Source organism: Nipponia nippon, unplaced genomic scaffold, assembly GCF_047370975.1.
Source record: "Nipponia nippon isolate SJK-2023a ecotype South Korea unplaced genomic scaffold, ASM4737097v1 scaffold_1, whole genome shotgun sequence".
Taxonomy (NCBI): domain Eukaryota; kingdom Metazoa; phylum Chordata; class Aves; order Pelecaniformes; family Threskiornithidae; genus Nipponia; species Nipponia nippon.
This window is the reverse complement of record NW_028262290.1, coordinates 135,714,415-135,742,200: the sequence shown is the minus strand read 5'-3', so window position 1 is coordinate 135,742,200 and position 27,786 is coordinate 135,714,415. Positions and strand designations below refer to the sequence as shown.

The 27,786-nt window shown below is 37.4% G+C and overlaps 1 protein-coding gene across 11 annotated transcripts in view; it reads right to left on the bottom strand.

Moving 5' to 3' along the window:
• Window positions 1–27,786, bottom strand: part of DGKB (diacylglycerol kinase beta) — a 494,094-nt gene that overhangs the window by 274,809 nt on the left and 191,499 nt on the right. For 7 of the 11 annotated variants that reach the window (XM_087773968.1, XM_087773975.1, XM_087773980.1 and 4 more), the window contains 4 exons: window positions 26,652–26,728; window positions 20,704–20,724; window positions 3,603–3,756; window positions 672–707 (listed from right to left, as the gene is read on the bottom strand). In XM_087773968.1, coding sequence (XP_087630094.1) covers window positions 672–707; window positions 3,603–3,756; window positions 20,704–20,724; window positions 26,652–26,728 — 288 coding nt within the window. Of the gene's footprint in view, window positions 1–671; window positions 708–3,602; window positions 3,757–17,280; window positions 17,334–20,703; window positions 20,725–23,662; window positions 23,746–26,651; window positions 26,729–27,786 lie in introns of those variants that run through there. The other 4 variants (XM_087773998.1, XM_087774028.1, XM_087774011.1 and 1 more) reach the window with 3 other exon arrangements.

The window sequence follows — 27,786 nt, the reverse complement described above, 5'->3', positions numbered from 1 at the left end:
GAACAGATTCACTATTGCACACATAACCTGCATACATAATTTCTCTCATCCATTTGTCTTGGACAAGTTAATTACTGTAGCAAATGGAAACAGAATTCTGGTGGGTTTTTTTCCTCCCCTATTTTTATCTTGAAAAACTTCATTACAGTTCTGATTTTCAAAGGTCTACTGCAGTACACGTTAAAAAAAAATTCAGTAAATAAGAGCAAATTGGCCTGCAGAAAATATATCTTTGAATCAAGTTCATGTTCATGGTTTCAGGCAGATAATAAAGACTTAAAGTAAATATTTAAATGAATAAAAAGATTTAATAGGGCATTGTTCTACTAAATGAGCTTGTGTGTTGGTTAAGTGCCCTTAAAATTAAGACATTATAAAATGTTCATCAATTAAGATGCTCGCTTCAGTCACACAATTTACACAAATAGTTCACATTCCAGTCTTACGTGAATCTTATGCACAGAATAAAAAATATTATAGAACTTGGGCTAACTCATCTCAAAAATGTATAGTCCTGAAATCCAAAAGAAAAGGAACACAAATTTTAAGGTATCTTTTAACTTATAATCAGCTGCAAGGTACAGGTTAAAGTATTACTTCTTAATCAGAGGTGGGAGAGGGGTGGCTTGCAATGTGCTGACTTACAGATGACTTACACTGCTGCTGCTTACCTGGCATCTGTTTCCATCTCTCTTCAGACACCTTAACTGAAAATACAATTTATAAACAGACATGAGCGGACCAAGAGATACCAAGTAAAAAATGGACACATTCCAGAGAGATTTATGAACCCTGCTACTTTCCTTGTGATCTTCTCTAGCTCTGGTGCATCTTTCCATTTCCCAGAAGCAGGTCAAATGTTTCTGACAAATTTATTTCTCATTATGGACAGTTTTTTTCACTATTGGCAACATTTAAAAATTACTAGATATCCTAAAACAAAGGTTTCTGTAATTTTCATTTGCACATCAAAATGTACCAATGCACACTTTTTCCCTTTAAATGCTACAAATTATAAAGGTGTAACATGTAGTTTAAATCTCATGCAATTGAATTACAGTATGAACAGTATATTTTCAAGCACAAATAACTCTTGCATGAGGTGAACCGAATTGTCTCTCTGAACATGCTTTAGATACAAAAAATTTATCTAACAGTCCTTCTGGTATTACACTAAATACATATGGAAGATTACTAATCTGGTCTCACGTTATATTATTTCTGAAGTCCTTACTAACAGAAAAAGATGAAAATTACCTACAAACTGGGAAAAGTGAGTAAAGGAGAAAAAAATTTTAGAAGGTAACATCAGAGTAAGAAACTTAGCATACAGTTTAAACAACAGTAATAGTAAACATAATGATGAATATTACTACTACTACTACTGTTACTATTATTATTTTACCACACATAAGAATAAAATCTATCAGAGAGAATTATAGTGAAAGTGAAGAAAGCTGAGTACGGCCTATATTGGGCAGAATTTAGCTGTAAATCTGGCAATTACCTAAAACCAGCTGTTATCATTTCTACATAGGAAGTGTCAAAGCCATAAAAATACAACACCAGGATGATACAAGATGATTTTTTTTAAATAATAGTAGTCAGACAACATATGTAAAAACACAGCATAATAAATAAATATGCACCACTGCATGGCAGCTACTATTGGAGTTATCAGGCAAAAAGTGTTAAGTGTAAAATATTACAAATTTTGGTGGCTGGTAGAGTGTATGTTTATTGCTGATGCTACTCACTGATGAAAACATGATGAAAAATTCAATGAAAAATTAAAAGTCAAGAAAGTGGAAATGAAATTGTGCTGCTGAGACTTTATAGGCAACAGAATCTATATTCATAGTTGAAAAAAATGCAATGCTGAAAATTTATGACATCCAAAATATACCCTGCAGCATACAATAAAGAATACATTTAGGCATGCCCTTAGAGATTCTGTTGCAAAGTATCTTTAAGGGCAAGGGACTGAATCACCGGTCTAAATGACTTGCCCAAACCTGTCAGTAAGTCATTATCAGAGCTGTAATAAGCAACAGAAGGTTTTGAATACTCCACACAACTGATTACACCATAGTCTACTAAGCCTACTGCTCTGCACATGGAACCAGTCTAGATAACTAAAAAAGCCCAGGAAGTTGGAAATGTACTGTCTGCAAAGCAGATATTTGTGGAAGGAGATGTTCATGGCAGTTCTGATTAGAAAAGATAAAAAAAAGATACCTGAATAATTCAAAGCAAATGAAAAAAAGATTTATATGAAGAATCATACCCTCGTTATGGTAAGCAAGCTTTGCTAGCAGAAAAAAAGTTTTTTCGGCTAAGTCTAATTAGAGTTAATAACCATTACATATATACATTATAATACAATAGAAGATGATAATGTAACATGGGTTTTTTGGTTTGGTTGGTTGGTTGGTGTTTTTTGCCAGGAAATATACAGCTAAGAAGTGTAAATAACAGGTGCTGTAATCTTAAATACAGAAAAATAACTGAAGCCCATCTATTTAAGACAATTGAGAACGACATGCACTAAAAAAAAAAAACCAACAAACAGGTCAGACTCAATGGGTGATATCTGAAAGCCTGTAATAACTATTGTACACTGAGGCACCTGTGGAAATCTATTGCTTGGTATCTGCAAGAAAAGCTAACATTTCAGCTAGTAGCACTTGTACCAAATTCACAACTTCTGAATGGGGTGCAATTTGAAGACACCTAATCTTCATATAAAGAATTCAAGAGATTAAGTACCCATCAAACCATTTGGTAACTCGCTCTAAGCACTTGATTATCCCAGCTGTTCAAAACATGCAATTTATTTCATTAAATTAGTCTAGCTTCTGCTTTTGACTACTGGATTTTGATAGAGTTCCCAAACTGCTAAAAGTGCTCAACCAAATATTTCAAGTTAGGAAGGTAACTTTAAATTTCTTGTGCAAATTTTCTTTAAAAGTTTCATAAAGTTTGGTAAGTTGGTAATTTTTAATACTGTTTCACATGGAAGTATTTTAACATGTTATGTCCTCTGAACTCAAAATCACTTTTAATAAAAGTGTTCAGTTTAACATGAAAATTTCAAACTGCATTGAAGAAGATCCTTACACTGGGAAAAGAAATACTGCTAACACTTATAAGACATTTAAAATATCAGTAGCTGATAAGTATGTAGGATTACTAATAGTGGTGTCACACCTAGACAATTAAGAGAAGCAGCAGTAACTGTGCACAGAAACTGCAGAGCCATCAGCAGGAGCCTCCTGCATGAAGCTTTCTAAGCGTTTATACAGTAGAGTAGGCAGCAAGACCATGTAACCATAGCAATCTGATTAGCATTAACGTGACAAAGACTGTCCACTTGGTGTCTCAGCTACATCATTATTGTGAATTAAAAAGACGAAACCATTCCATTTCCATTTCTTTTCACAGTATTTCTTGTTTGTGATTGAGTTAGTTTCTCCTCACAATTTCAGAACAGAAAAAGAAATACGTATAGTTTAGAATTCCATATATTTATAGCTATTAGAAGTAAAATAGCAGGGGGAAGGAACCTTCAGCTCTTATATTACTGTGTTTTTATTACTTACCTCCAGAAAGGTGCTGGGGTTTGTTTTTTATTAACGGGCTGCAGTGAGAGATTTTGTTGCTAAATGATGTAAAAAGATGCTCAATGAAATCATCTGGTAACTCTGCCTCCAGAAAAGTCTTCATGAACAGCTTGAACCCCTCTAAATCAATCGTCTAGAGTGGGGGGGGGGAAAAAAAGTATTTTGAATTGTTCATTTTGCAAAAACTGTCATACTAATCCATCAAATAATATTCTGTTAACAAAAAATTTAGACTCTCTGAAATACTGATTTCTGAAGATATAGCCTGGCAGACCTATTCTTGAAAGTGATTGATTATTGAATTAAGTATTACTTTGAAAACTCACAGTATTGCTGCAATAGCTCAGAGCACAGTGTAAGATAGCTCAGAGTAAATTCAGAGCACTTGTATCAGGACCCCAAAACTAAGTTTCATGCACTTATGGAGCTCACAGGGATGTACCTAGTAAGTCTTAGCTTTTCCCACAGTTAGGCAGACCACAAGCAGGGGATTTTTGGATGCCTAATTCAGGGAATTGAAGGCTTCCTGTCTTTTCCTAGATGGCAACAGGTTTTGCTGGTATTTGTCCAAGAGAAACTAATCATCCTGTCTTAAACAGGTTCTAATAGTCAAATGAGAGTGCTGAGACATGCAACATTTCTTAAAGGGGAAAACAAGTTGTTGATTTGAAACATTTCTCATTTAGTTTAATTTGGTTTTGCTTTTGCTAGCAAAGAGATAATTAATGAAATTTTATTGATGATTTCTCCTGGTAAAACAGCATTGTTTGTTTTAAGTAATAAAATGAATCACAGAATCATAGAGTATCTCATCATCAAGTCCAACTTCCTGCTCCTCTCAGGACTACCTAAAACTAAACCATATGACTAAGAGCACTGTCCAGATGCTCCTTGAACTCTGACAGGCCTGGTGCCATTACCACTTCCCTGGGGAGCCTGTTCCAGTGACCGACCACCCTCCCAGTGAAGAACTTATTCCTAATGCCCAATCTGAACTTTCCCTGACACAGCTTCATTCCACTGCCTCTTGTCCTGTCAGTGGTCATCAGAGAGAGGAGATCAGCACATCCCCCTCTGCTGCCCGCCTTGAGGAAGGTATAGACTGCAATGAGGTCACAGCAATGTAAAGCATTATGATCCCATTTTATCCTGCTAATATAGAACCACCAAAGGTAAAGGTGTCCTGAAACATATCGAGAGAGCTTAAGACAATTTCAGTTTTATGTCAGAAATAACTGTGACACAACTGCATACTTATCAATGTTGCTACTCTGTTACGTATGTGATCTTAAAACAGCTTATCACTCATTCATCTGTAAAACATAGTGTTGCTGTCTTTGTTTCTAGATCAAACAGGACAGGAACTTTTCACCATTAAATAGTTAAGGGATAAAGCCACGTTATACCACAAAATCAACTTGGAGACATTTCCCCATGCTTCGGGAATACTCCATTTCTCCACAGAAAACTCTAGTGCAACTCCTTTAGTTCAGTACAGTGAATGCAGCATTAGGAGGGAAAAGACTAGCAAGAAATCAGCTCAAGACCATGCCAGAAAAAAGAAAATTGAAACTAAATTTTCAAAGTGCCGCAGTCACTTTGGAATCTGAGTCACAGTATAAATATAAATATATATATAAATAGTTTTTACAATTACTTTAATATCATTTCAACACTTTGGAGCAGAGATTTCTCTCCCCCTGCCTTTTTTCCCCCCTTTTTTCCTTTTTTTTTTCTTTTTTTTTTTTTTTTTTTTTTTAATATTTATGAGATGTAGAAATTTTATGTCCACACAAAATAAGGTGTGTTCCATTAAGGCCAAGACCTAACTACTGCAGGGTAATGTTTTAAATGTGTATCACTGTCCTTACTAGGGACCAACAACACAGACTGCTGATCTTGTGCAAGTCATTATTATTAGGAATGTAAACTTGGCAAGAGGGTATCTATGCTGAGCTTCTAATCCAGAACACCTCACTTGAGAAAGAAGTTCAGTGAAATCAGTAAACCTCTTGCCTATTGAACACAAAAATAGCAGAGACTGAAAAAAAAATGGCCTCCACAAGACTCAAGCTGGGCATAAAATGTAAATAATCAACTTGGACATGGACTAACTATCTTTGTTTCATCACACAGTTTCAGCTGCTCTCTTCTACTTTGACAATTCATACCCTGTTTCACTCATGCTACAAACTTTATGTTTTTCCTCAATAATAAAGTCACTGACATTTAATTCACTGTTTATAAACTATGAAACCACTACGGCAAAAGGATTTGTATCAGCATCCAAGTAAACTAGTCATTAGTTTACACTATATAAATGTATTTTTTTATCTGCAAGCATAACAAATACATTAATCGCTAAATCAACTGACTTTAACAATATGAAATTGCTTTGTTAGATTGTTCATTAATGAAACATGTCTTAGCTATTTCACTAAATTACATACAAAGAGGAATAACCAAGTGAAAAAGGAAAACAGAAAACCAAATTATAATCCCATTTAAGTTAAGGTTTATGGATGGATATATAAAATACCTCTGTATTACATAAAGCTTTTTTTTATTTACCTTGTCTGTAAATTTTATGTATATACTGCCAAAAATATTCCTTGAGTTTACAGCTATCTTAGATTTTTAAACTGCTGCCTGAGTGATATTGGTCCACCAAGCTGCCAGCAATAACTAAATTCCTAATGGTACATTTTTTCCATTTATAGGCTCAGAATTATGCCTGGGTAGAGATGTGGATTAATAAATAAGGTTAAAATTATGTGTGTGTTTCTTCCTGAAGACTTTCTTTCTTCAAAGATGTTCAAACTTTCCAATATTTTCTGAAGATGGTCAGATTATCATTTACCCCAGTGTCCTCCAAAGCAAGTGTTCCAAACTGTCTTATATTTTCTGGCCAGGAAAGACAATAGATATCAAAGTAAGACATGACTTGGCTGCCATGTCCATTTATTATATTTATATACATCTTGACTGCCACTGATTAAGGTGCTCAGCAAAGGAAAAAGAAAGTGGGTGGTTGTTCTATAAGGCTGTTCTACAGTCAGATTTCTTCAGCTGGAAGTGCTTTATCCTCTCCTCTTACATGTTCTGTGACCTCTATTCCCCCAGGAAAGCAGCAACATTCATACAACAAGAGGTCAGACATTGCATAACCAAAAGCTTTCAAATGATGCTGAAAGTTAATTAGGAGCTGGTAAGTGACTTGAATACACATCAAAAATGTTCATAATAGCCCAAAATGCAGATGCAAAACCACATGCTGTATCAAACGAATGTGCAACAGTCCTGCCTAAAGGAGATCTATGTGTAGAGCCCTGTGATTAGGTTCTTGCCTGTATGAAAAAACCACAAAACCTGTGATTCTAATACTCCATAGCTGAAAAACATTTTCAAGAAGACCTAACGTACTTGGTGTAGATTATCCTATTAGAACTGAGCTCTAAAGTAATCCAGACATTTCTGGAAATTTGTTTTTGTAAATGTATATACAGTAAATAACAGAACTGAGCTAGACTATAGCAGATTTAGGAGTAGTTTAAATTATCCATCTAGCTTTCCAATGAAAAAGGGGTGAGCTTTCAAAAAAGGCTCACTTTAAATTACTTCCAGTGCTTTATCATCTCTCTCTCCCTGTAATATACATAAGCCGTTACATAACTGTAGAAAAATTGAATAATTTCTTAAACGAAATCCTGTGAGGACCACTGTAGAAGACTTACAGGTGTTAAGAGTATTATCATGAAGTAGAAGTTTTAGTATTCAGTATGGTTCATTTAGAACAGAACACTTAAAGATGCAAAACATTTGCTCAGCTTAATTTGAAATAACAACACACAATATTATGAGTATTTCTCTATTCTGCAATTATATAGTATTTTTCTTTTTCCTCATGGACCTTTACCCTTCTAAAATATTAAGATGCTTCAGTAAGTGATTAGCCTTCCTCTAACTACTAGCATTTCCCCCCAACCCCAGCTACTTTTTGGTAGCCCCCACAACATTTTGGTAACCAAAAAAAGGAAAGCAGAGGACATTAATCTTCCAAACTAACACGGAACATGCTCACTCTGCTACGTAAACCACAATATTCTCCTTTTAAATCTCACTATCATATCAGAATTTCTCAGATGAGAAGTTCAATAAATTTTGGTATGGTTTGAAAATAATTTATTTCTGTTAATGAATTCATAAGCATTAATTAAACAGTTCAGATCAATAATATCAGAATAATATATAAGCCATGATGGTAGATGTTTTCTTAAGCATGCAGGCTAATTGCTTAATTTTCAACAGTTGCTTAGCTTCCAGAAGCTCCAGTTGAATTCAAATGAACCTGAGAAAGAAGGATTTAGCATTTCAGAGGCATTTTCCATGACGTTTCCCCAGCGAGGGGATGGGAGCATGAGAGGATGTACCAAACTGACTACAATTAACCTGGCACATGAATTAATTCATTCCATTTCACAAGAGACTATCAGGGCATAGGGAGATTATGATCACAAGTTTAGGGATCTCAGGAAAACGTTCAACATAATGGGGAGATATATAAGGACATGGTTGAAGCAGCCAACAGTTGCTCTGAGAAACATGAAAGAACTTTCAAATAATTTGTCCTACATCTTCTGAGCAGAGAACAGGAAAAACAAAGAATAAAAATCTGTGCTGTTTTAGCTTTGATTCAAATAAAAAAGGTACTACACAGAAAGGTAGGTGTTTTTATATTAATCATATATAAATAATATAAATAAATATAATATATATATTATAATCATATATAAATAATATAAATAAATATAATATATAATCAATATAATACAAAGGATTCCTCCTTTTATATGTTAAACAACTGATTCACCAAGTTTACTGGAGCTCCTTTTCTTATGTCTTACAAAAATAAACTTTACAAAATAAGACTTTATATATCTTTATAATCTTCTATATTGTTGGGTAATAAAAGTTCTTTTGGTAATGAAACATTTTGATATAAGCCCAGAGAAGTACACATTCAAAAACACAATCGAGTTTCAGCTAATTTAAACCATAACTTCCATATAAAATTAATTTTACTACTATTTTTAGAAGCAGTTCATATTATTATCATTTCCGATTTATAGATTTTATCAATGTTTTCAACCACCTGAAATTCAAAAGCAAGGTATATATCCACCTTGGAGAAAAGGAAAGGAGAAAGGACAGATGGCAGAAGCAAAACTGCACAGTTTTAATTTCTAAATTCTTTTTAGCAAATAAAATGTGTCAACCATTACACATTTTTTAGCTTTTCTGAAAGCAAACATGAAACCGGACTTACTATGACTCAGTACAGAGAAAAATTAAAAATACACATCTTTTGTACATGATAAATTGTCAGAGACAATCCATAACATTTAATTAACCATTCACAAAATTTCAAAATTAATCCCAGCACTAAACTGCCAAGAAGAATTTAATCCATAATTATTGCTTTTCTGTAAGCTCCCCCCAAACAGATCCATACAATAAACTGAAAAAGAAGAAACAGACCGAAGTTTCTAATGAGTTCTAAATGATTGACCACAGGAAAAAAGACTCTGGATTTGCCCCACTGCATCCAACTACATAACACAACAGATTTACAGAGAAAGGCATTCTAAGGGGTCTTTTATGCTTTTATTAACTGTGCCCATTCATTAATACACCGTGATAAGGCATGACTTTTACTTCACAACATTGTGCAGACTAAGAAACATCTTACTCGATTTCGTAACGGTAAAACCAAGCAGCTAATTACAGTCTAATGAGAAAAATATGGGCCAGTTCAGAAAAGGAACAAATATGCCTAAAGCTGGATGTCAGTATTGTATTGATGCCCTTATTCATACTGGGATATTGAAGGACTCTCAAGTGCTACTAATCCATAAAGCACTTATACTTGATAAACCCTTTAGTTTTTTCACTTCGGCTTCCTAAGGTGCCCACAGACTTGTTTCTGAACATGAACAAAAATGTCACAATCTTCACTGGATTGGAGATTTTATTATTTGCCTCACATCTAAGACAATTAGGGTACAAAAATCTGTGTTGTCAGGTCTCACTATACATGTTCACAAACAAACAAAAAAAAACACTAAAAAAAGGAACTGTGCACCAAGTGCAGTGGAGATCACCATTTCCTTCTGAAAGCACAGAGAAAGTGGCAGATTTTCCCACCTTTGGAAAAAAAAATCTCCTGGTAAAGACACCTCCCCAGTAGGGGTTACCTTGGCTGAATTCCCTTCTTTGCCTGGGGAAATTCAAATTTTATCTCTTTCTCCACAGAGTATCCAAATATCACAGAAGAGCTTAAGATTCACTGAGGGGAAAAAAGGTTTCTGTATGTCTATGCCAACAAAACAATTAAATATTTACTTGTAAAACTGTTACTGAACAAATTACTGAAATAATCCTTTGAATGAGGAGGTGATCTGAATATGTTTAAGAGATCAGGCTAGTCAGGGAGATCTATCAAAACAGATACCAAAATGTTTCAGCTGTTATGGCAGTACTTCTGGACACATGGAAGAATTTAAGGTGCTTAGGCAAATTTTATAGAAAATGTCTGAGACAACTTCTTTCTTTCTTTTCTTTTTTAAATTGCCATACCAGAGTTGGGTGCTAACTTCACTCAGAGTGGAAGTAAGCCATTTTAGATCTAAGCCTATGCTAAAAGAAACAGAACAAATTTATGTATTGCATATCTATAAAAAAATAATCATGTATACATACTATTATGTACAGTATTATTTATTAAACGAAACAGCAATTATAGATTGTTCAGAGAGATCATTGTTCAGAAGATCCGAAAGGCGAAGGCGCAGCTGGAACTTAAACTGGCCACCGCCGTTAAAGACAACAAAAAATGTTTTTACAAATATATCAGCGACAAAAGGAGGGCCAGGGAGAATCTCCATCCTTTGTTGGATACAGAAGGTAACCTGGCCACGAAGGATGATGAGAAGGCAGAGGTACTTAATGCCTTCTTTGCCTCAGTCTTTAATAGTCAAGCTAGTCATCCTCGGGTTTTTCAGGCCCCTGAGCTGGGAGACGGAGATAGGACGCAGAGTGAAGTCCCAGTTGTTGAAGAGGTGGCAGTCACTGACCTGCTCCTCCACCTGGATCCTCACAAGTCCATGGGCCCAGATGGGATCCACCCGAGAATAAAGAGGGAGCTGGCAGAGGAGCTTGCCAAGCCACCCTCCATCATTTATCAGCAGTCCTGGTCAACCGGGGAGGTCCCAGATGACTGCAAGCTAGCAAATGTGACACCCCTCTACAAGAAGGGTCGGAAGGAGGATCCTGGAAACTACAGGCCTGTCAGCCTGACCTCGGTGCCGGGGAAGGTGATGGAGCAGGTCATCTTGAGTGCCATTATGCAGCAAGTGCGGGACAACTGGGGGATCAGGCTCAGCCAGCATGGGTTTATGAAAGGGAGGTCCTGCTTCACTAACCTGGTCTTCTTCGATGACAAGGTGACCCGCTTAGTGGATGAGGGGAAGGCTGTGCATGTTGTCTACCTGGACTTTAGTAAGGCCTTTGACACTGTCTCCCACAGCATTCTCCTGGAGAAGCTGGCTGCTCACGGCTTGGATAAGTGCACTCTACGCTGGGTTAAAAACTGGCCGGACGGCCAAGCCCAGAGAGTGGTGGTGAATGGAGTCAAATCCAGTTGGTGGCCGGTCACGAGTGGTATTCCCCAGGGCTCAGTACTGGGGCCAGTCCTGTTCAATATCTTCACTGATGATGTGGATGAGGGGATCGAGTGCACCTTCAGTAAGTTTGCAGATGACACCAAGTTGGGTGGAAGTGTTGATCTGCTGGAGGGTAGGAAGGCCCTACAGAGGGACCTGGACAGGCTGGACTGATGGGCCGGGGCCAGCTGTATGAGATTCAACAAGCCTGAGTGCTGGGTCCCACACTGGGGTCACAACAACCCCATGCAATGCTACAGGCTTGGGGAGGAGTGGCTGGAGAGCTGCCTGGCGGAAAAGGACCTAGGGGTGTTGGTTGACAGCCACCTGAACATGAGCCAGCAGTGTGACCAGGTGGCCAAGAGGGCCAATGACATCCTGGCCTGTATCAAGAACAGTGTGGCCAGCAGGACCAGGGAGGTGATAGTGCCCCTGTACTCGACACTGGTGAGGCCGCACCTCGAGTACTGTGTTCAGTTTTGGGCCCCTCACTACAAGAAGGACATCGAGGCGCTGGAGCGTGTCCAGAGGAGGGCAACGAAGTTGGTGAAGGGTCTAGAGCACATGTCTTATGAGGAGCGGCTGAGGGAGCTGGGGTTGTTTAGTCTGGAGAAGAGGAGGCTGAGGGGAGACCTTATTGCTCTCTACAACTACCTGTAAGGGGGTTGCAGTGAGGTAGGGGTCGGTCTCTTCTCCCTAGTAACGAGTGATAGGACGAGAGGAAATGGCCTCAAGCTGCACCAGGGGAGGTTTAGGTTAGATATTAGGAAAAACTTCTTCACTGAGAGGGTGGTCAAGCATTGGAAGAGGCTGCCCAGGGAAGTGGTTGAGTCCCCATGCCTGGAGGTATTTAAAGAACAGATAGATACGGTGCTTGAAGACATGGTGTAGATGGACTTGGCAGTGCTAGGTTGACAGTTGGACTCGATGATCTTAAGGGTCTTTTCCAACCTTGACGATTCTATGATTCTATAATCATTCAGTGCCTCTGGGACTATAACATATCATCTCATATGTTGCATATATTTTACAATTAAATTTTGGCAAATATGCATTAGTCCAAAACACTTAACTGTTTGTTTGGGTTTTTTGTAACGTTAATGCCATGAACAGATTACATACAAAAATTTCCATCAGTGCAAATAACTCACTATTACTTTCTTATGTTTAAGAATAGCAGAAGCAGTTTTTATAACAGTGAAACAAGACAGATTAATCTGTCTTATTTCGAAATACTACGAGAACATTCCTGTTGCCATGTCTGACTAAGCAAATACAGACATATTTGCCCAGATCTTCAGTTTCAGCTGAACTAATCTTGTTAGAGAACCCACACCCAGCCAGTGTTGTAGTGGAAATTATTCTGAAGTTGATGGCATCCTTCACTTTACAAGTAAGCTACAAACACAAACAATTAGGATTTGCTCTGCCAACTTCCATTACCTTGAAGAAAATTCCTTCCCTCAAATAGCCCTTTAAGAACCAGGATAAAACAGAAATAATTAGGCCAAGAATTATCCTTATAATAATATTATTGGAATAAGGTAATAAAAACCAGTTACTCAAAGAAATCAATTACAATGCCTTATAGATATTGTAAAATATAAGAATATAAAACCAAAACAACACTAGCTATATGGATATACAAAGTGGCAGCTGCAAAAGGTAATACCATATAGCACCTATTTTGTCTAAACTAAAAATCTGGAGAGAGATGATGCCACTTATGGACAGACTGGAGTATGTGGGGAGGTAATATCTGAGCCAGGCAGGCACAGGGGGAAACAGCAGCAACTATCAATCCTTCTTCCAAACTTGTTAGCACCTCTATCCCCACTGCAACTCTGCTCCTTAATTCTTTTCCTTCAACCTGGCAGCAGCCAAGGAGGCATCACTGGGTGAGTGTGTATGGGGTGGGAAGGAAGGCTGGAAGAGAGCTACAGACCCCAGATTTGGACTCTTGAGAGACTTCAACCACATCTAAAGGCAACCAACTTGCAGTAGCTGCCAGACACTATTAAGGAAAATGGTAATGGGGCAGATGAGGAGGGTTTCTTTTGAGTTATAAGGAATAATCTGCACTCAGTGGAAGAACTGAGGTACGATCTAAAAGAAAATCCCTCCATAGGAAGCATTGAATTTCCCTCTTCCCCAGCTCCTAAAAGCTCTTGGAAAACTCCTTAATGGCTTTGACCAAGCATTCTGAGATGCCTTCGTATTTTTCTATCATAATACGTCTAAAAAGCCAATTCTGTAGAAAATTCTTTAACCTGGGCTTTTAGTCTCCTTCTCTGCCTCAGGAATCTGATCACTAGTGTATCCTTTTCAACATACCATGGGAAATCCTACGACAGGACAGTAAGCACACATAAAAAGACACATACAAACAAATGACAATCATTGAACTGGACAAAAATGTTACTAAGGAATCTTGACTTCAGACCTGAAAGTCACCAAGAGATTAAAGTCCTGGCAACTGACAAGATAAATAAATTACAGTTTTCAGGATAAACTACATTTTTCAAGAGATTTTCCAGGATGACACTGATCACTTAAGAACACTGAACTTTGAAGAAACAAACTTAAAAATATTAAAATTAGTTTTGAATTTTTATAGGTATTAAAAATCTCTCTTTAATCTCAGTTAACAAAGTAGTCTGGAATTTTATTCTTCTGTTACTGCACAGAATACTACAAAACTGACAATAAAGCAACCATTATTTTCCATAGTGCTATCCTGACTGTATGCACATTTCTTCACAGTTATCCCACGTATCTCATAGATATGTGATGAGAAGCTTTTTACCTTACTAATACCACTAAAGCATGTATATATCTGACTTGCTCTTCCTACTCTACGCCAATGGCATAAAGCAGAGCTCTTACTTCCCACTCTTCAGTTTCTTTTGAATCCTAGATTTCCAGAATATGTGGGACTTCAAAGAAAAAGAAATGGAGGTCAGTCTATGCTTAATATGCTTAAAAAAATGCTCCAATTACTATGATAAGAGTTCTGTTTCTTCTCAAGCACTCACTGATAAATACATTACACTAATTTAGTGCTAGTTCATAGAGGTTGAGTCTCTAAATCTCAGGAAAAACAGGAATTGAAGGAGTGGTTTCCGAGTAGCAGCTACGACCATGCTTGGAAAAATAACAGACAATTTCAGGTGTTTTCTAATTTTGTATCAGACATACACAGAACAACACTCAACTGAAAATACAGGAACTGCTCAGCTCTCTGGTCTTCTGATTATAGTTACAACAGGCTATGGAGGTGCCCTAAAAACCTGATTCTGTCCAGACAGCAGAATGGCTTCTAACATCTTGTATACCAGACGAAAGAAGGTGGCTGAACTCCTTCTGCATTGAAGGTTAGTAGATTGTAAAATCTGCCTTGAAAGATCCATCCTGGCTAACTGAAAGCATAGGATCACCTCTATGTTTTCCAGACTCTGCAGAGAACAGAAACCTGTCCTTCCACAATCTGGAGCAAATGTAAAATGTTCTGCTCATCCTCCACCACATACTGAATAGGGCTGATCTCAGGTGACTGGTCCTATACAACAGTGTTGCCTTCTACTTTCTTAAAATTGATGATGCCACAAAATTTCCCACAATTTATCTGTTTTGTAATGAAAATCTGCATTGGTGGGAGCTGAGGAAATATGCACATGGGACCCACAGGAATTGTAAGCAAGAACATAGGAAACTATAAGCCAACAATTTGACATGCTGTCAGCAATTTTCACTGGCCTCTTACTTCTTACAAGATATGAAGCATTTGTACAGCTATTGGATCCCCCACACCAATTAAGCTTCCCCCCGCCCTGTGGTAAGCAGAAGTTAATATCCCTTAAATTATACATTTCATGCTGGGGTGTCCCTAACTATGAATATGATTACAGGTAAGGCAAGCCAGCTGTGGGAACTCATCCCGTGTTCCTCCACCTCACAGAGCAGAACTGATGCATGGGGCGGGAGAAGTGGGGAACTAGTGAAAAAAAGGAAATACTATACCATGAGTATTTGACTTCTTTCCTTCTCCTACTGCAGTGAGGCTGTGCAATTTTATAATTTGCTCTTCAGCTTTACTGATGGTACACAGAAATGTAAAATCAAGAAAAATCCAAGTATGCATATTGCGAAGATTTATGCATTTATGTGTATGTTCTGTGCCATCACACAGAGGTTTTAACTACACTATGTAATATTTTAACTCCTAGCATATTAAGACATTTGAAGAGAACAAATAATTTAGCCAGAAAAAACTGACAGCTTTCGACCCAAGATCTACCCTAACACAAAACCGAAATAGAAGAGGTCTAACTGCCTCCTATATTTTCCTAGCTGGTGTAAATACAACAACCAGTTCTGCTGGATGAAGAGAAGTCGTATCACTCCGCTTTCTTTCTCATCCCAAGATGCAAAAAAGCAACTTATTAATCGTCTCTTGACAAAAGAGTTGCCATTGTGGATGGGTCAGGGCAGGGAGGGGTAGAATAATAACTCCTTTTATTCCTTCCTACCACATTGGTCACATAAATGGGAACAAGGCATGATCTAGTGTTTGGAATTAATCTCCACCCATAAATTCTCTTAAAATACCACATTTTCTCTGGTCTTTTTCTTCTTTTAAATTTGTACAAAGTATTTCAACATAAGCCACTGTTTTCGTCATCCTGAAAAACAGAATGTAAGGTGGGCAGGGAGGGCTGGGGGGTGGTAGAGAAATCATTCTTTCCAGCAGACTTCCATGAAATACGGTTTTCACTTATTAAAGAGAACATTTCAGAGATAATGGAAAGAGAATTATGTTGAAATGTAATTTTCAATTAATTACTTTTTAAATTATGTTGCCTGATCTCCAAATGGTGCCAAAAATGTGGAGTATAATCAGCTTTAATCTACTGACAGTAATAGCTGTAGGTTATTTTTGTTTGTGGGTAGGTCCCCTTAATTGATCCTTTCTTTTTAAACAATTTATATTGACCCAATATCTGAAAAATGAGCTGTTGAAAAAGGAGATGATGTTACAGGGCCTTGATTCACACATAACACTATGACAACAATTGCACACATTAGTGCTAGTGCATTAGTGACAATTACATGATTAGCTGTGAAAAGCAATGCTAAAGCATCCCTAGTAAAAGTCCAAGTTTGGAAGATTCATTGATTCTGACAATGTTTCAAAACCTGACTTTTGCCAAAATATGTGGAAAAAAAGACAGGGAGAAAAAAAAAACAACAGAAAAAAACCCAGGAAAAAAACCCAAAAAAAAAACCAGAAAAAAACCCACATGCTCTCACAGGCTGCTCCTACCAAATAGTCCATATGGCCAAATAATATTTGCATATTACAATATGTGGATATTGGACATATATAACTGCCAAAATTTTCCCTTTATGTCTCCTATCAGAAACAATTACTTTGCAATATTTGAGAGCAGCTAGCATGTCTCTTCAAAGAAGTAAACTCAACAAAACCTCTGAAAAGGAAATGGCAAGACTCAATTTTTATGCAATAACTAGATTTTTAAGCATAACCTTGTACTACATTCTCATGTCATTAAAATAAATTGATGCTAATTACTAAAATAAATCTGGAATGTATTCACCAACCAATGCAGTCTCATCTCAGTCTGCTATCTGGGTAAGAAAAAATAAAATTTTGCTACCAGCAGGTTTTCTACATGATTATATATGTGTGTAAGTATGTATATCCATATGTACCACACACATAAATACATATATTTAATACATAAATTTACTAGATATGCTATATTTACTATATAAAGGTGGGGTTTTTTTAAGAAGAAAGAGTGCTAAGGCACATACTTTTAGAAGGATCTTGTAGGAGATTATCACCTAGAGTCTATTTTACATGTATTGCCAATAAAGAATGTTAGAAGAAATATACATAAATTATTACATACTAAACAAAGTGAAGAGTAGATATCTTGCATTCTGTCCCAGCAGAATTGGTCATCTGAAAATTACAATTACTACAGAAGTTAGGAAAAATGGAGTAGGTGGCATGCTTCAGACTAAAACCGAATAAAATAGCAAAATGAACGAATCCCCAAAAAATCCCTGTGTCTGGCCAGGTAATATAAACACCTGTAGAACTGTTTACAAGCACCATATAGTCCTTTATTACCCAACTGCTACAAATAGGATGTAAACCAAAAAACACTATAGCACCACCACAGCACTCATTAGATGGCTTCAGAATTCTGTTATAAATTAAACAAAATTTCAACATTAAATGCTGTTCTCTTAAGAAAATGTTTTTTACTTGTTTCTGTTTCACAGAGTCCAAACACCCATTAGCCAAATACCTCTCCCCTGCTATTTCTTTCACAACATTCATTCAGACATGCAGTGATCAAATGAAGGCACAGGGTAATACAATTAAAATTACAATAATTTAAAACCACAGAAAAATATTTTTCCATTGATATTAAACGCATCTTAGTAAGTAGTTAAATAATATGAAATCTATCACCGATGACTAGCAGAATAAATAGTTATAACTCCTAATTATGTATAAACATTGCACCATTGCATGTATACTTGAGCCGAAAAGCATCAATTTTAAATATTCATTAATGGCAATATAAAAACCAAGAAATACACTAAATGTATCCTTCCTGAAGGAATTTATTTCTGTGTTTATTTCACCTTAAGAAAAGACCAACTTAGCTGATATTTCAAATTAATATGAAAATGAGGATAGCATTTTTCATACTTTATAACTCAGTACCATAATTGGTACCATATTTACACTCTGTTTTCGTGCTGTTAGAGGAGCTGAAATGTTGTCACAGCAGTCTGTCACTTTTCAAATAAAATATGTTAAAAATAACACAGACACCAGTGTGACCGTCCACTTCTTTTTTGTTTTCCTTTAAAAATGCTGCAGTTTTAAGCAGCATATTCTCTGAAATAGAATGGTCCCTCTGGCCTGAATATCAAGACAGCTTAGAATTCTCTATCAACTTCTACCTAAATACCGATAGTGATACCATAATAAACCAAAAAATAAACTCACTCTCTTTTAAAATACTTTGAAACAGTATCTAGTGCACATCAGAACTTGAAAATAGTCCTTGAGTTAGCCATTTAACAAACTATGAGAATTAAACAGGTAACATGTAAATGAAAGCAATACGAGGCTCATAAAGCTTAAACATAAGATACTGTGCAACGCAAAAAAAGTAGGGGAAAAAAGGCTAAAAATGGGATCTGAAGGCAGAGAGGGGAAGTATCAAAAGGGAAGGAAGATATCAAGGAGAGAGAGATGTTAGCACACACTGAGGAAAGAAGACAGAGGGACCACTAAAGATCATAAAAAATGTTCAAAACTGAACAGTTTTGCAGCAGAAATTGACTATCTGAAACATTTTACACCTCGGTGCCCTCAACACTTTCCACAGAAAGCAGGCTCACAGCCAGACTGCCAGCATCTCTGCCTGGCAGGCTTCCCAACTCTCTAGGTATCCAGGAAGCTGTTTCCCTAGAAATTCTGCCTAGAGAGCCAGAAAAACACTGAGTGGCCAGTGTCTGAAGGGTGGAGTTTTCTGCTGGTGACACTCACAAGTTCCTAAATTTTTCTCTTTTGTAGCTAGAAAGATACAACATCCTTTCTTAGTCCTCAGTTTCTTACATGAGGGACAAGCTTCTCCTACATAACAGATAACCTATAATTCTCCACATCCTACTAACCCTACTGTAAATTAGTTCCAATTTCAGTTCCCTTAGTCCCATCATTTGGTCAAAAGCAGAAAGATGTGGTTTCTGCAGTACCTTTTTATAGAAAATTAAATCTTCCTTATCTGTAGTAGAAATACTTCATATATCAGAAGGCAAGGACTTTACAGTAAATTAGTATCTTCTGTCAGATCAAAGAATGTAGGCTGAGGGAAACAGTACAAAAATCCTTCTTTCAATCCGTATTTCTACGTGCTTGAAATTTTAACTAGTTTTCCACTTATGTCAATTGGCCTAAGACACTATCTTTTCTTACAAGTCTTGCCTTGTTCTCAGACCACCGTGGCCACAAGAATACTATTACAGTGTCCCAGTAATATATTTCTCTTCTTCGCGACCAAACCACAATGATGCTTTGCAATCATCTTGTGACCAACTATCACACTCAGCTCTTTATCTAACAATGCCACTAGTCCCAGGGTACACCAAACTCTGCACTAGTGCATTTCATTACATTTCCATTTACTATAGTCCATAACATCATCAAGTTTTTCCAGTATAATATTCAGATTTTTCTCCATTTTAGCAACAATTCCCAAATTTGGTTTAGTGAGTTGACTCTGTTAGTATTCATCTACTTCTTTTGACAAAGTTATTAGCAAAAATACTAATGACAGTAGTCTCAAGACTGGTCCTAGACACACTGCTTTAACCTGAATACCTTCTCTTTCATGATCCATTGCAGTCACTCTGTTGCCTTACTAAAAAAGTAATGTTGGTCATCTGAAGAAAACTGAGCCCTTTTGTGAACAGGGAGTACTTCTCTCAGTAGCACACCTCCAAAAGCTCAACCGGCCTTTGACCCCAGAGAGTGAGGTGTTCCTACAAAACTAATCCTTTCAGTCTCTTAACTTTTTCATTGTTCTCATGTTCTGGCTGCCCCTTCCCAGAGCAGCAGAGCAGGGGCTTTTTAACACCTCTGTGCTACAAAGGAAGAATAATGAGGTCCTTTAAAAAACTAGTTCACTTGATTAATCCTTCTTCCCTAGTTGGTTTTTTTTTATTATTATTGTATTTTTATACCTGGTTTTAGGCTACTGAAGCTTCTCAGGAATAGAGTCTTGGGTTGATGATCAGCTCTTTAACCATTTCTCTTGCAATTGCTGTAAAGTCACAATCGCTTAAAGCACACTATAAGCCTTATTCAAATTATAAAATCTGCATTTTTAAGCCTGCTACATATAAATGGTATTATACGGTTATAGAAACAATATTTAATATTTTTTCTGAGATGTGTTATTGTCATTTCAGAATAATACAAACCATTATGAGATCTCACTAGTAAGCAGAAATTTCTGTGACAAGTATGGAACATGTTAACTACTTGCTTTTAACTTATTTTTCATATTCCTCTCAATTAATGTTAGTAAAATTATGTACTGTGAATGACAAAAATGAAATTCACCTAGTGAAAAAGTCTGCCAGCAGAAAATTAGTGCACTTTGCTCTCAGCTTTAAATATTTGTCTACCTGACAGAATAGCCACATGCAGTATTTATTAATAAGTGACATCTCAGTGGAAATCTACAAAATAAAAGATACTGCTCCTATGCATAACAAAAGGGAAAAAAAATCAAATTACTTACTTGATTAAGTATATCTTGTTTCTGTAACGCATGCAAGGAGAGAAAGAACACACATACATTAGTGCAGTGCCATTAACGCTCAGGCTCTGTTTTTATAATAGAACTATTTTTGTTGAAAGGTTAGTGATGTAGATGAACAAGTTTAAGATATTAGACAGAATATCCCATTTTCTTGCATTAGCACATATGTCAAGAAAATGGTTCTAAGCCAGCATTCTAGTCTTGATTAGAGAGTGCAAGCAATTTATTTTTAACCATGCAATGACAGATAACTAAGGAAAGAAAAAGTAAATATGTTTGTCTTTCATCCCTGTGTGCTTCAAAAACACCATAAAAATTACTCGTTGCCAAGAATAGTTGTTAATGAAACAACTTAATCAGAAGTGAATGCAGTGATAAATTCTATAAATACATTAACAACAAAAGGAGGGCTAAGGAGAATCTCCATCCTTTATTGGATGCGGGGGGAAACAGTGACAAAGAACGAGGAGAAGGCTGAGGTACTTAATGCCTTCTTTGCCTCAGTCTTTAATAGTCAGACCAGTTGTTCTCAGGGTACCCAGCCCCCTGAGCTGGAAGACAGGGACGGAGAGCAGAATGAAGCCCCCATAATCCAAGGGGAAATGGTTAGTGACCTGCTACACCACTTAGACACACACAAGTCTATGGGGCCAGGTGGAACTCACCCAAGGGTACTGAGGGAGCTGGTGGTAGTGCTCACCAAGCCACTTTCCATCATCTATCAGCAGTCCTGGCCAACCGGGGAGGTCCCAGATGACTGGAGGTTTGCAAATGCGATGCTCATCTACAAGAAGGGCTGGAAGGAGGATCCAGGGAACTACAGGCCTGTCAGCCTGACCTCGGTGCTGGGGAAGGTTATGGAGCAGATCATCCTGAGTGCCATCACATGGCACGTACAGGACAACCAGAGGATCAGGCCCAGTCAGCATGGATTTATGAAAGGGAGGTCCTGCTTGACTAACCTGATCTCCTTCTGTGACAAGGTGACCTGCTGAGTAGATGAGCAAAAGACTGTGGATGGTGTCTACCTGGACTTTAGTACAGACTTTGACACTGCATTCTCCTGGAGAAACTGGCTGCTCACAGCTTCGACGAGTATACTCTTCGCTGGGTAAAAAACTGGCTAGATGGCCAGGCCCAAAGAGTTGTGGTGAATGGAGCTAAACCCAGTTGGTGGCCAGACACAAGTGGTGTTCCCCAGGGCTCAGTATTGGGGCCAGTTCTGTTTAATATCTTTATCAACGATCTGGATGAGGGGATTGAGTGCACCTTCAGTAAGTTTGCAGATGACACCAAGTTGGGTGGAAGTGTCGATCTGCTGGAGGGTAGGAAGGCCCTACAGAGGGACCTGGACAGGCTGGATCGATGGGTCAAGGCCAACTGTATGAGATTCAACAAGCCTGAGTGCTGGGTCCCACACTGGGGTCACAACAACCCCATGCAACACCACAGCCTGGGGGAAGAGTGGCTGGAAAGGTGCCTGGCTGAAAAGGACCTAGGGGTGTTGGTTGACAGCCACCTGAACATGAGCCAGCAGTGTGACCAGGTGGCCAAGAAGGCCAATGGCATCTTCGCTTGTATCAGAAAGAGTGTGGCCAGCAGGACTAGGGAACTAATCGTCCCCCTGTACTCGGCACTGGTGAGGCCATACCTTGAATACTGTGTTCAGTTTTGCGCCCTTCACTACAAGAAGGACATTGAGGTGCTGGAGCGTGTCCAAAGAAGAGCAACGAAGTTGGTGAAGGGTCTAGAGAACAAGTCTTATGAGGAGCGGCTGAGGGAACTGGTGTTGTTTAGTCTGGAGAAGAGGAGGTTGAGGGGAGACCTTATTGCTGTCCACAGCTACCTGAAAGGAGGTTGTAGTGAGGTGGGTGTCAGTCTCTTTTTCCCAAGTAGCAAGTGGTTGGATGAGAGGAAATGGCCTCAAGTTGCACCAGGGGAGGTTTAGATTAGATATTAGGAAAAATTTCTTCACTGAAAGGGTTGTGAAGCATTGGAAGAGGCTGCCCAGGGAAGTGGTTGAGTCACCATCCCTGGAGGTATTTAAAAAAGGTGTAGATATGGCACTTAGGGGCATGGTTTAGTGGTGGACTTGGCAGTGTTAGGTTTACAGTTGGACTTGATCTTAAGGGTCTTTTCCAACCTAAGTGACTCTATGATTCTATAAACACTACCAAGCACTTTCACAAAAGTCATCATTATATGCTGCTTTAGTTTCTAATAATTTTTACTCCTTTTAATAAAGGCGCTGTATTTATTTTCTACCTTAATCACAAACTGCTATCACTACTTCCCGGTAAGAGGTACTACCTTAAAATTATAAATACAGTTGTATTCTCTGCATAAATTACACTGATTGTGCCAGACTTTTGCTAAACTAGAGGTACCAGATGTATCTTTGATACGTTCACAGACTTAAGTTAGTAAAACCCTAAAACCTCTGGAAATCAGAAGGACCCTGGAGAAAGCTTCTTAGAAGCATCCGCACTACTTCCAAAATGCAAAAATCCTTTCGAGTAGGCAGATGATTGCAACTTGACTGCAAACATTCTGCCAAACTTGGGGCTCCACCTCTCTGGGCAGATCAGATCATGGAATGTGCCTTCTATCATGAACTCATTGTCATAACCTTCCTGGAAATTTTTGGTTTCCTGGTCTTTCTGCATATGCACATTTATTCTTTTTATCCACATCCAAATTGTAGAACTCTGGACCACTGCCCTGCGCCACGGGCAGACCCAAGCTGCACCCTGACTGCTTGTCTGTCTGAGACCTCTCCGTGCACCTTCTACCCTCACTCTTCATGCACTGATTAACCCTAAGAGCTCCAGATGGTAATTAGGTAAGCAGGTAAACACAAAATTATGATGCATTCTAACAGATCCCTCAAAAAAGATGACGACACTAGGACTACAATCACACAGTGATGTGTACTTACTGCCCATTTGGATACAGTCTTTAGCTCCATCTGCTTTCCTACTTCTTGCTAGCCTATTCAGTGCTCCCTTCAAAGTGAAATGGCTGAAATTAATTAATTTAGATAAATATCAGATGATGGAAAGACTATTTGTAATCACAGCTTTCCAAGAGGCTGATCTTAACCTACCTATGTGTCTTACATCTGGTATAAAATCTAGTCTTAATTACATATTTGACATTGATTTATAGAAGAAGGTGGAAGGGCAGAGGTTCAGTAGCATTTGTAGAAATTTTAGTCATCCCCCTTACACTGAAAGCAGAGAGTAAAAGCTCCATAAATTAACTCCCTATACTAGATGACCCTCTCATAATCAGATACATCATTTCCACTAAGCTCAAAAACCATTCACTTGACAAGATACAAGATAACGGAAAAACAAACCAGATGACTTCAGGTAAAAAGCTTCCAATACCAATAGCTTTTCTTTTGCTATTTGTGTCCCATTAAATCAGCTTGTGATAAAAAACTGCAATATAGAAGCAATGGAATGGAATAAATTTCTAAACCCTTTAAGCAGGGAGAAGCTTGAAACAGGAAGTTCTTAAGGCTTTTTCTCAAGTACATAAATATATCACACTGCTAAATCTGCCATAGCTCTATGCTCCATGTTTATTGGTAAAAAACTGCCACCACACCTTTTCGTAGAATATTGACAAGACTTGAAGAATACTTGGAGTGCTTATGAGATAATGATCTAGGAAATAAAGAATCAAAATGGAAACATTATGATATCCTCTACAAAACACAACAACAAAACAGTCTATAATATGTGGAAGTAAAAAGCTGCACTATGACTGATTTCAGCTGGATCAGTCAATTTTTGTCATCTCATTTACAGATAATAATTAATTACTTAACATAGTATATTCAAGTCATGGAGTCCTCATCTCACCACATACAATCAACTTGCAAATCATTCTGTAAAGAGTTTATCCACGTAGCAGGTTGAATGCATGCCAAAAATATAGACACACCTGTGCAAAGGCAGTTCTGTCTGACTTGGAATATTCACTCAACTGCAGAGGAAATTTCAGCCACTTCACTTCCAGTTCAGCAGCTTATGGCATGAAACCTGAGCTGCTAATTCCTACTAGTTCCAAAGTAGCTTCGCTGCTAGCTGTGTTTTCCTTTTGTTGCACTCCCTGAAGTCTAAGTGCTAAGCAGCAAAGTGCAAAAGCTGTCAGGTTTAGCCTGCATCCAACATTGACCCAGTAGTAGTGAATAGCTTGATCCCTGCTGAAGACACTGAAGCCACCACAGGGTGTCTGACTTGCACTCCTTCTTTTCCATCCTCCCATCCTGCTCACTGGCTTGGGTGCTGTGCTCCTCTATAATCCCTGGATGTTTCAGTACATTGGTAGAATTCCGCAAACTAATTGCTGTGAAATGAAAAACTCTGGGAAATGCCATACAGTCACAGACTTGGCTCGGGATCAACTCTGTTACTTCCAGCTTTGCACAAATTCTGCAAATCCACCTGGCTTCAGTCAGAGCAGTTGTCCCAGGTGCCCATACTAATCACTTTTTGCCGTAACTCATCCTCCACGTACCCCCAAAATGGAGGAATGACTTTGTTAAAAGAGAGTAATCTCACAACTTTAAATACCGATTTGCTTATACATCAACATTGATAATTTGATAATGTGTTACCTACATGGAGACGTGTTATTTAAATATGCATAAAATACACAATTATTTTATACTTTAAAAGGTTATACTTCACAAAATTGAAACCACTGCATGATGACTGAAAAGAGCAGAATTTCAAGAAAAAATCTGAATAATAAATTAAGACCATTTTACCACATACACTATGAACATGAAGAAAACTGCAGAATTAAAAAAAAAAAAAAAAAAAGAGCAAGCACTGAGTTTGTAAATCAACAGTTCACGCTTTTCTTAAAAAAAAGTGGCTACTTTCTAACAGGAATCAATTAAGGGAGATCCTACAGCCTATGTTACACTGCAGAATAAATTAGATGTTCACAGCATTCCAATCCTTTTATAATCTATGATTCTATTTAATTAAAATAATGCAGATTTAAGATAATCATTTACAAGACCAACTCATACTATTTTACTGAACTATGAAATATTTTCCTCAGAAACTAACTAAAATGACCAATATTATGCTTTGCAAAGTTCAAAGTGTCAAAGAATTTTTCAATACTTAATGAGTTATAACTACCCTACTTGACAATAATTCTTGTCTTTTACATCCTGAAATGTAAGATCAAATGATTTTTATAATGGTTAGCACATTTTTCTATCCTGAATTCCACATAAAGCAAGCATAGTTAGAAACATTACTGAAACAGGTTTATATTTAGCTACATTTTGAATCACACTATTAGGATGTGCTAAGCAGATACAAACTGCAATTGAGGATAACAAAAGAAAACAATCTGGCTTTTTCTACTAGCCAAAACAGAATATTTTGTCTAGTAGTGAATCTAGTAGTGACAATGCACACACACACTTTTTTTCAGCTGAATCCTTGTTTCATAACATCAGAAAAAAATTCCCCTGTAATAATGGGGACCCCCCTACCAGAAACAACATAAGAGAAACAGAATTTAAAAAGAAATCTCAACTGAACAGATTTTACTTTTCTATCTTTTGAAATTATGCTTAACATTTCCAGTCTTTAAAAAGAATTGGGAAGCATGTTAACGTTACCATAAGTCTGGGGGGTTTTTTTGTGTCTGTTTAAATCTTACAAAAGAAAATGTGGTTTTATGTAAATTATTAAGCAGGTCTGCCAAATGTGATGTTTATAAACTTTTAGTTCTTCAAAATATTCATTTTTTTGTTTTCCAAACAGTTTCAAATACCCTGAACAGCTGATTTATAAATAATCTTCTATTTCAAATGCTTAGATTTGCTACAACATTTGTAAATATTTTTCCCCACCATTTCTGACCATTGAAGAAAGAAGAAGAATTACCCCTTCAGGATTATATTTTGCTAACACACCACTGCCATGGAACTCTTCTAAGACATCCTTAATTTTCTTGGTGGAATCTGGATGAAGAATAAAGAGAGAGAAAATGAAAATACAGAAAACTGATTTACATAATATTAACTGTAATTAAAGAAACAACAATCAAACTGCTAATAGCTTTTCTCAATGCACATTAGTAATTTTCTCAATGCACATTTAGTAAATTTTCTCTACTCTGAGAGCTGTGGGCACAAAGAAAATGAGAACATACTGTGCCCTCTCACCAAATACTGTAAAAATCAGCGAGTAAACACAGAACACTCAGAAACAAACACTCTTTGACCCAATCCTTAACTATTGTTAAGTAGCATATTTCTGAAGGATGTGTTTGCAAGGACTATTTCAAGTCACTTTTCTCGTCCTTGAAACTTGAGTCATCTATGGAACATGGTCATTCCCAACAGCGTTACTAAATCTCCTCTGGCATAGATGCCACTGAGTAAAGGAACTGTCAGAGGAGCCCGACAACATCAAGACAAAGGAGAACCCTGAAGAAAAAAAATATCTTTTTCTGCGGTCACGTCACAGAAAACCAATGTTGCTATCAAAACCTCAATTTTTGCAGACCTCTAAGATATTCTAACCACTGTCAGCTACGGTAACTTTAGGAATACCGTTGTCTAACAGACAACGTATGTGCAAAATCCCTGCAGTTCAGAAGCACATAGGTCTAACCTTCCCAATTTGTTTTAATTGTCTCCTTGCAGAATAACAGAACACTTATTTTAATAAGTTGCCACTATGTAAAACCCTTAAACTCAGATTCACTTAGAATACATCATGCACATAACCATCTTTTAAATACCTCAGCAATACAACAAAAATAACTGTAACTCAATTTTTTCTTTAAAATGCAGTAGTTGAGTACATAATGGTCAAATGTGCATAATGGCCACAACACTGAAGTAAACCATGAACAAGTAATGAATAGCAGATGTGTTACAGAAGAAAACAGGTAAACTGAATGGCTGCACATTTATTTCTACAACAAAACCTAGAAGGAAAGGAGCAAAGAGTGAACCAAGAACAGGACTATCACATGAGCAATTAGTTAGACACTTAAAATTACAAACATTAG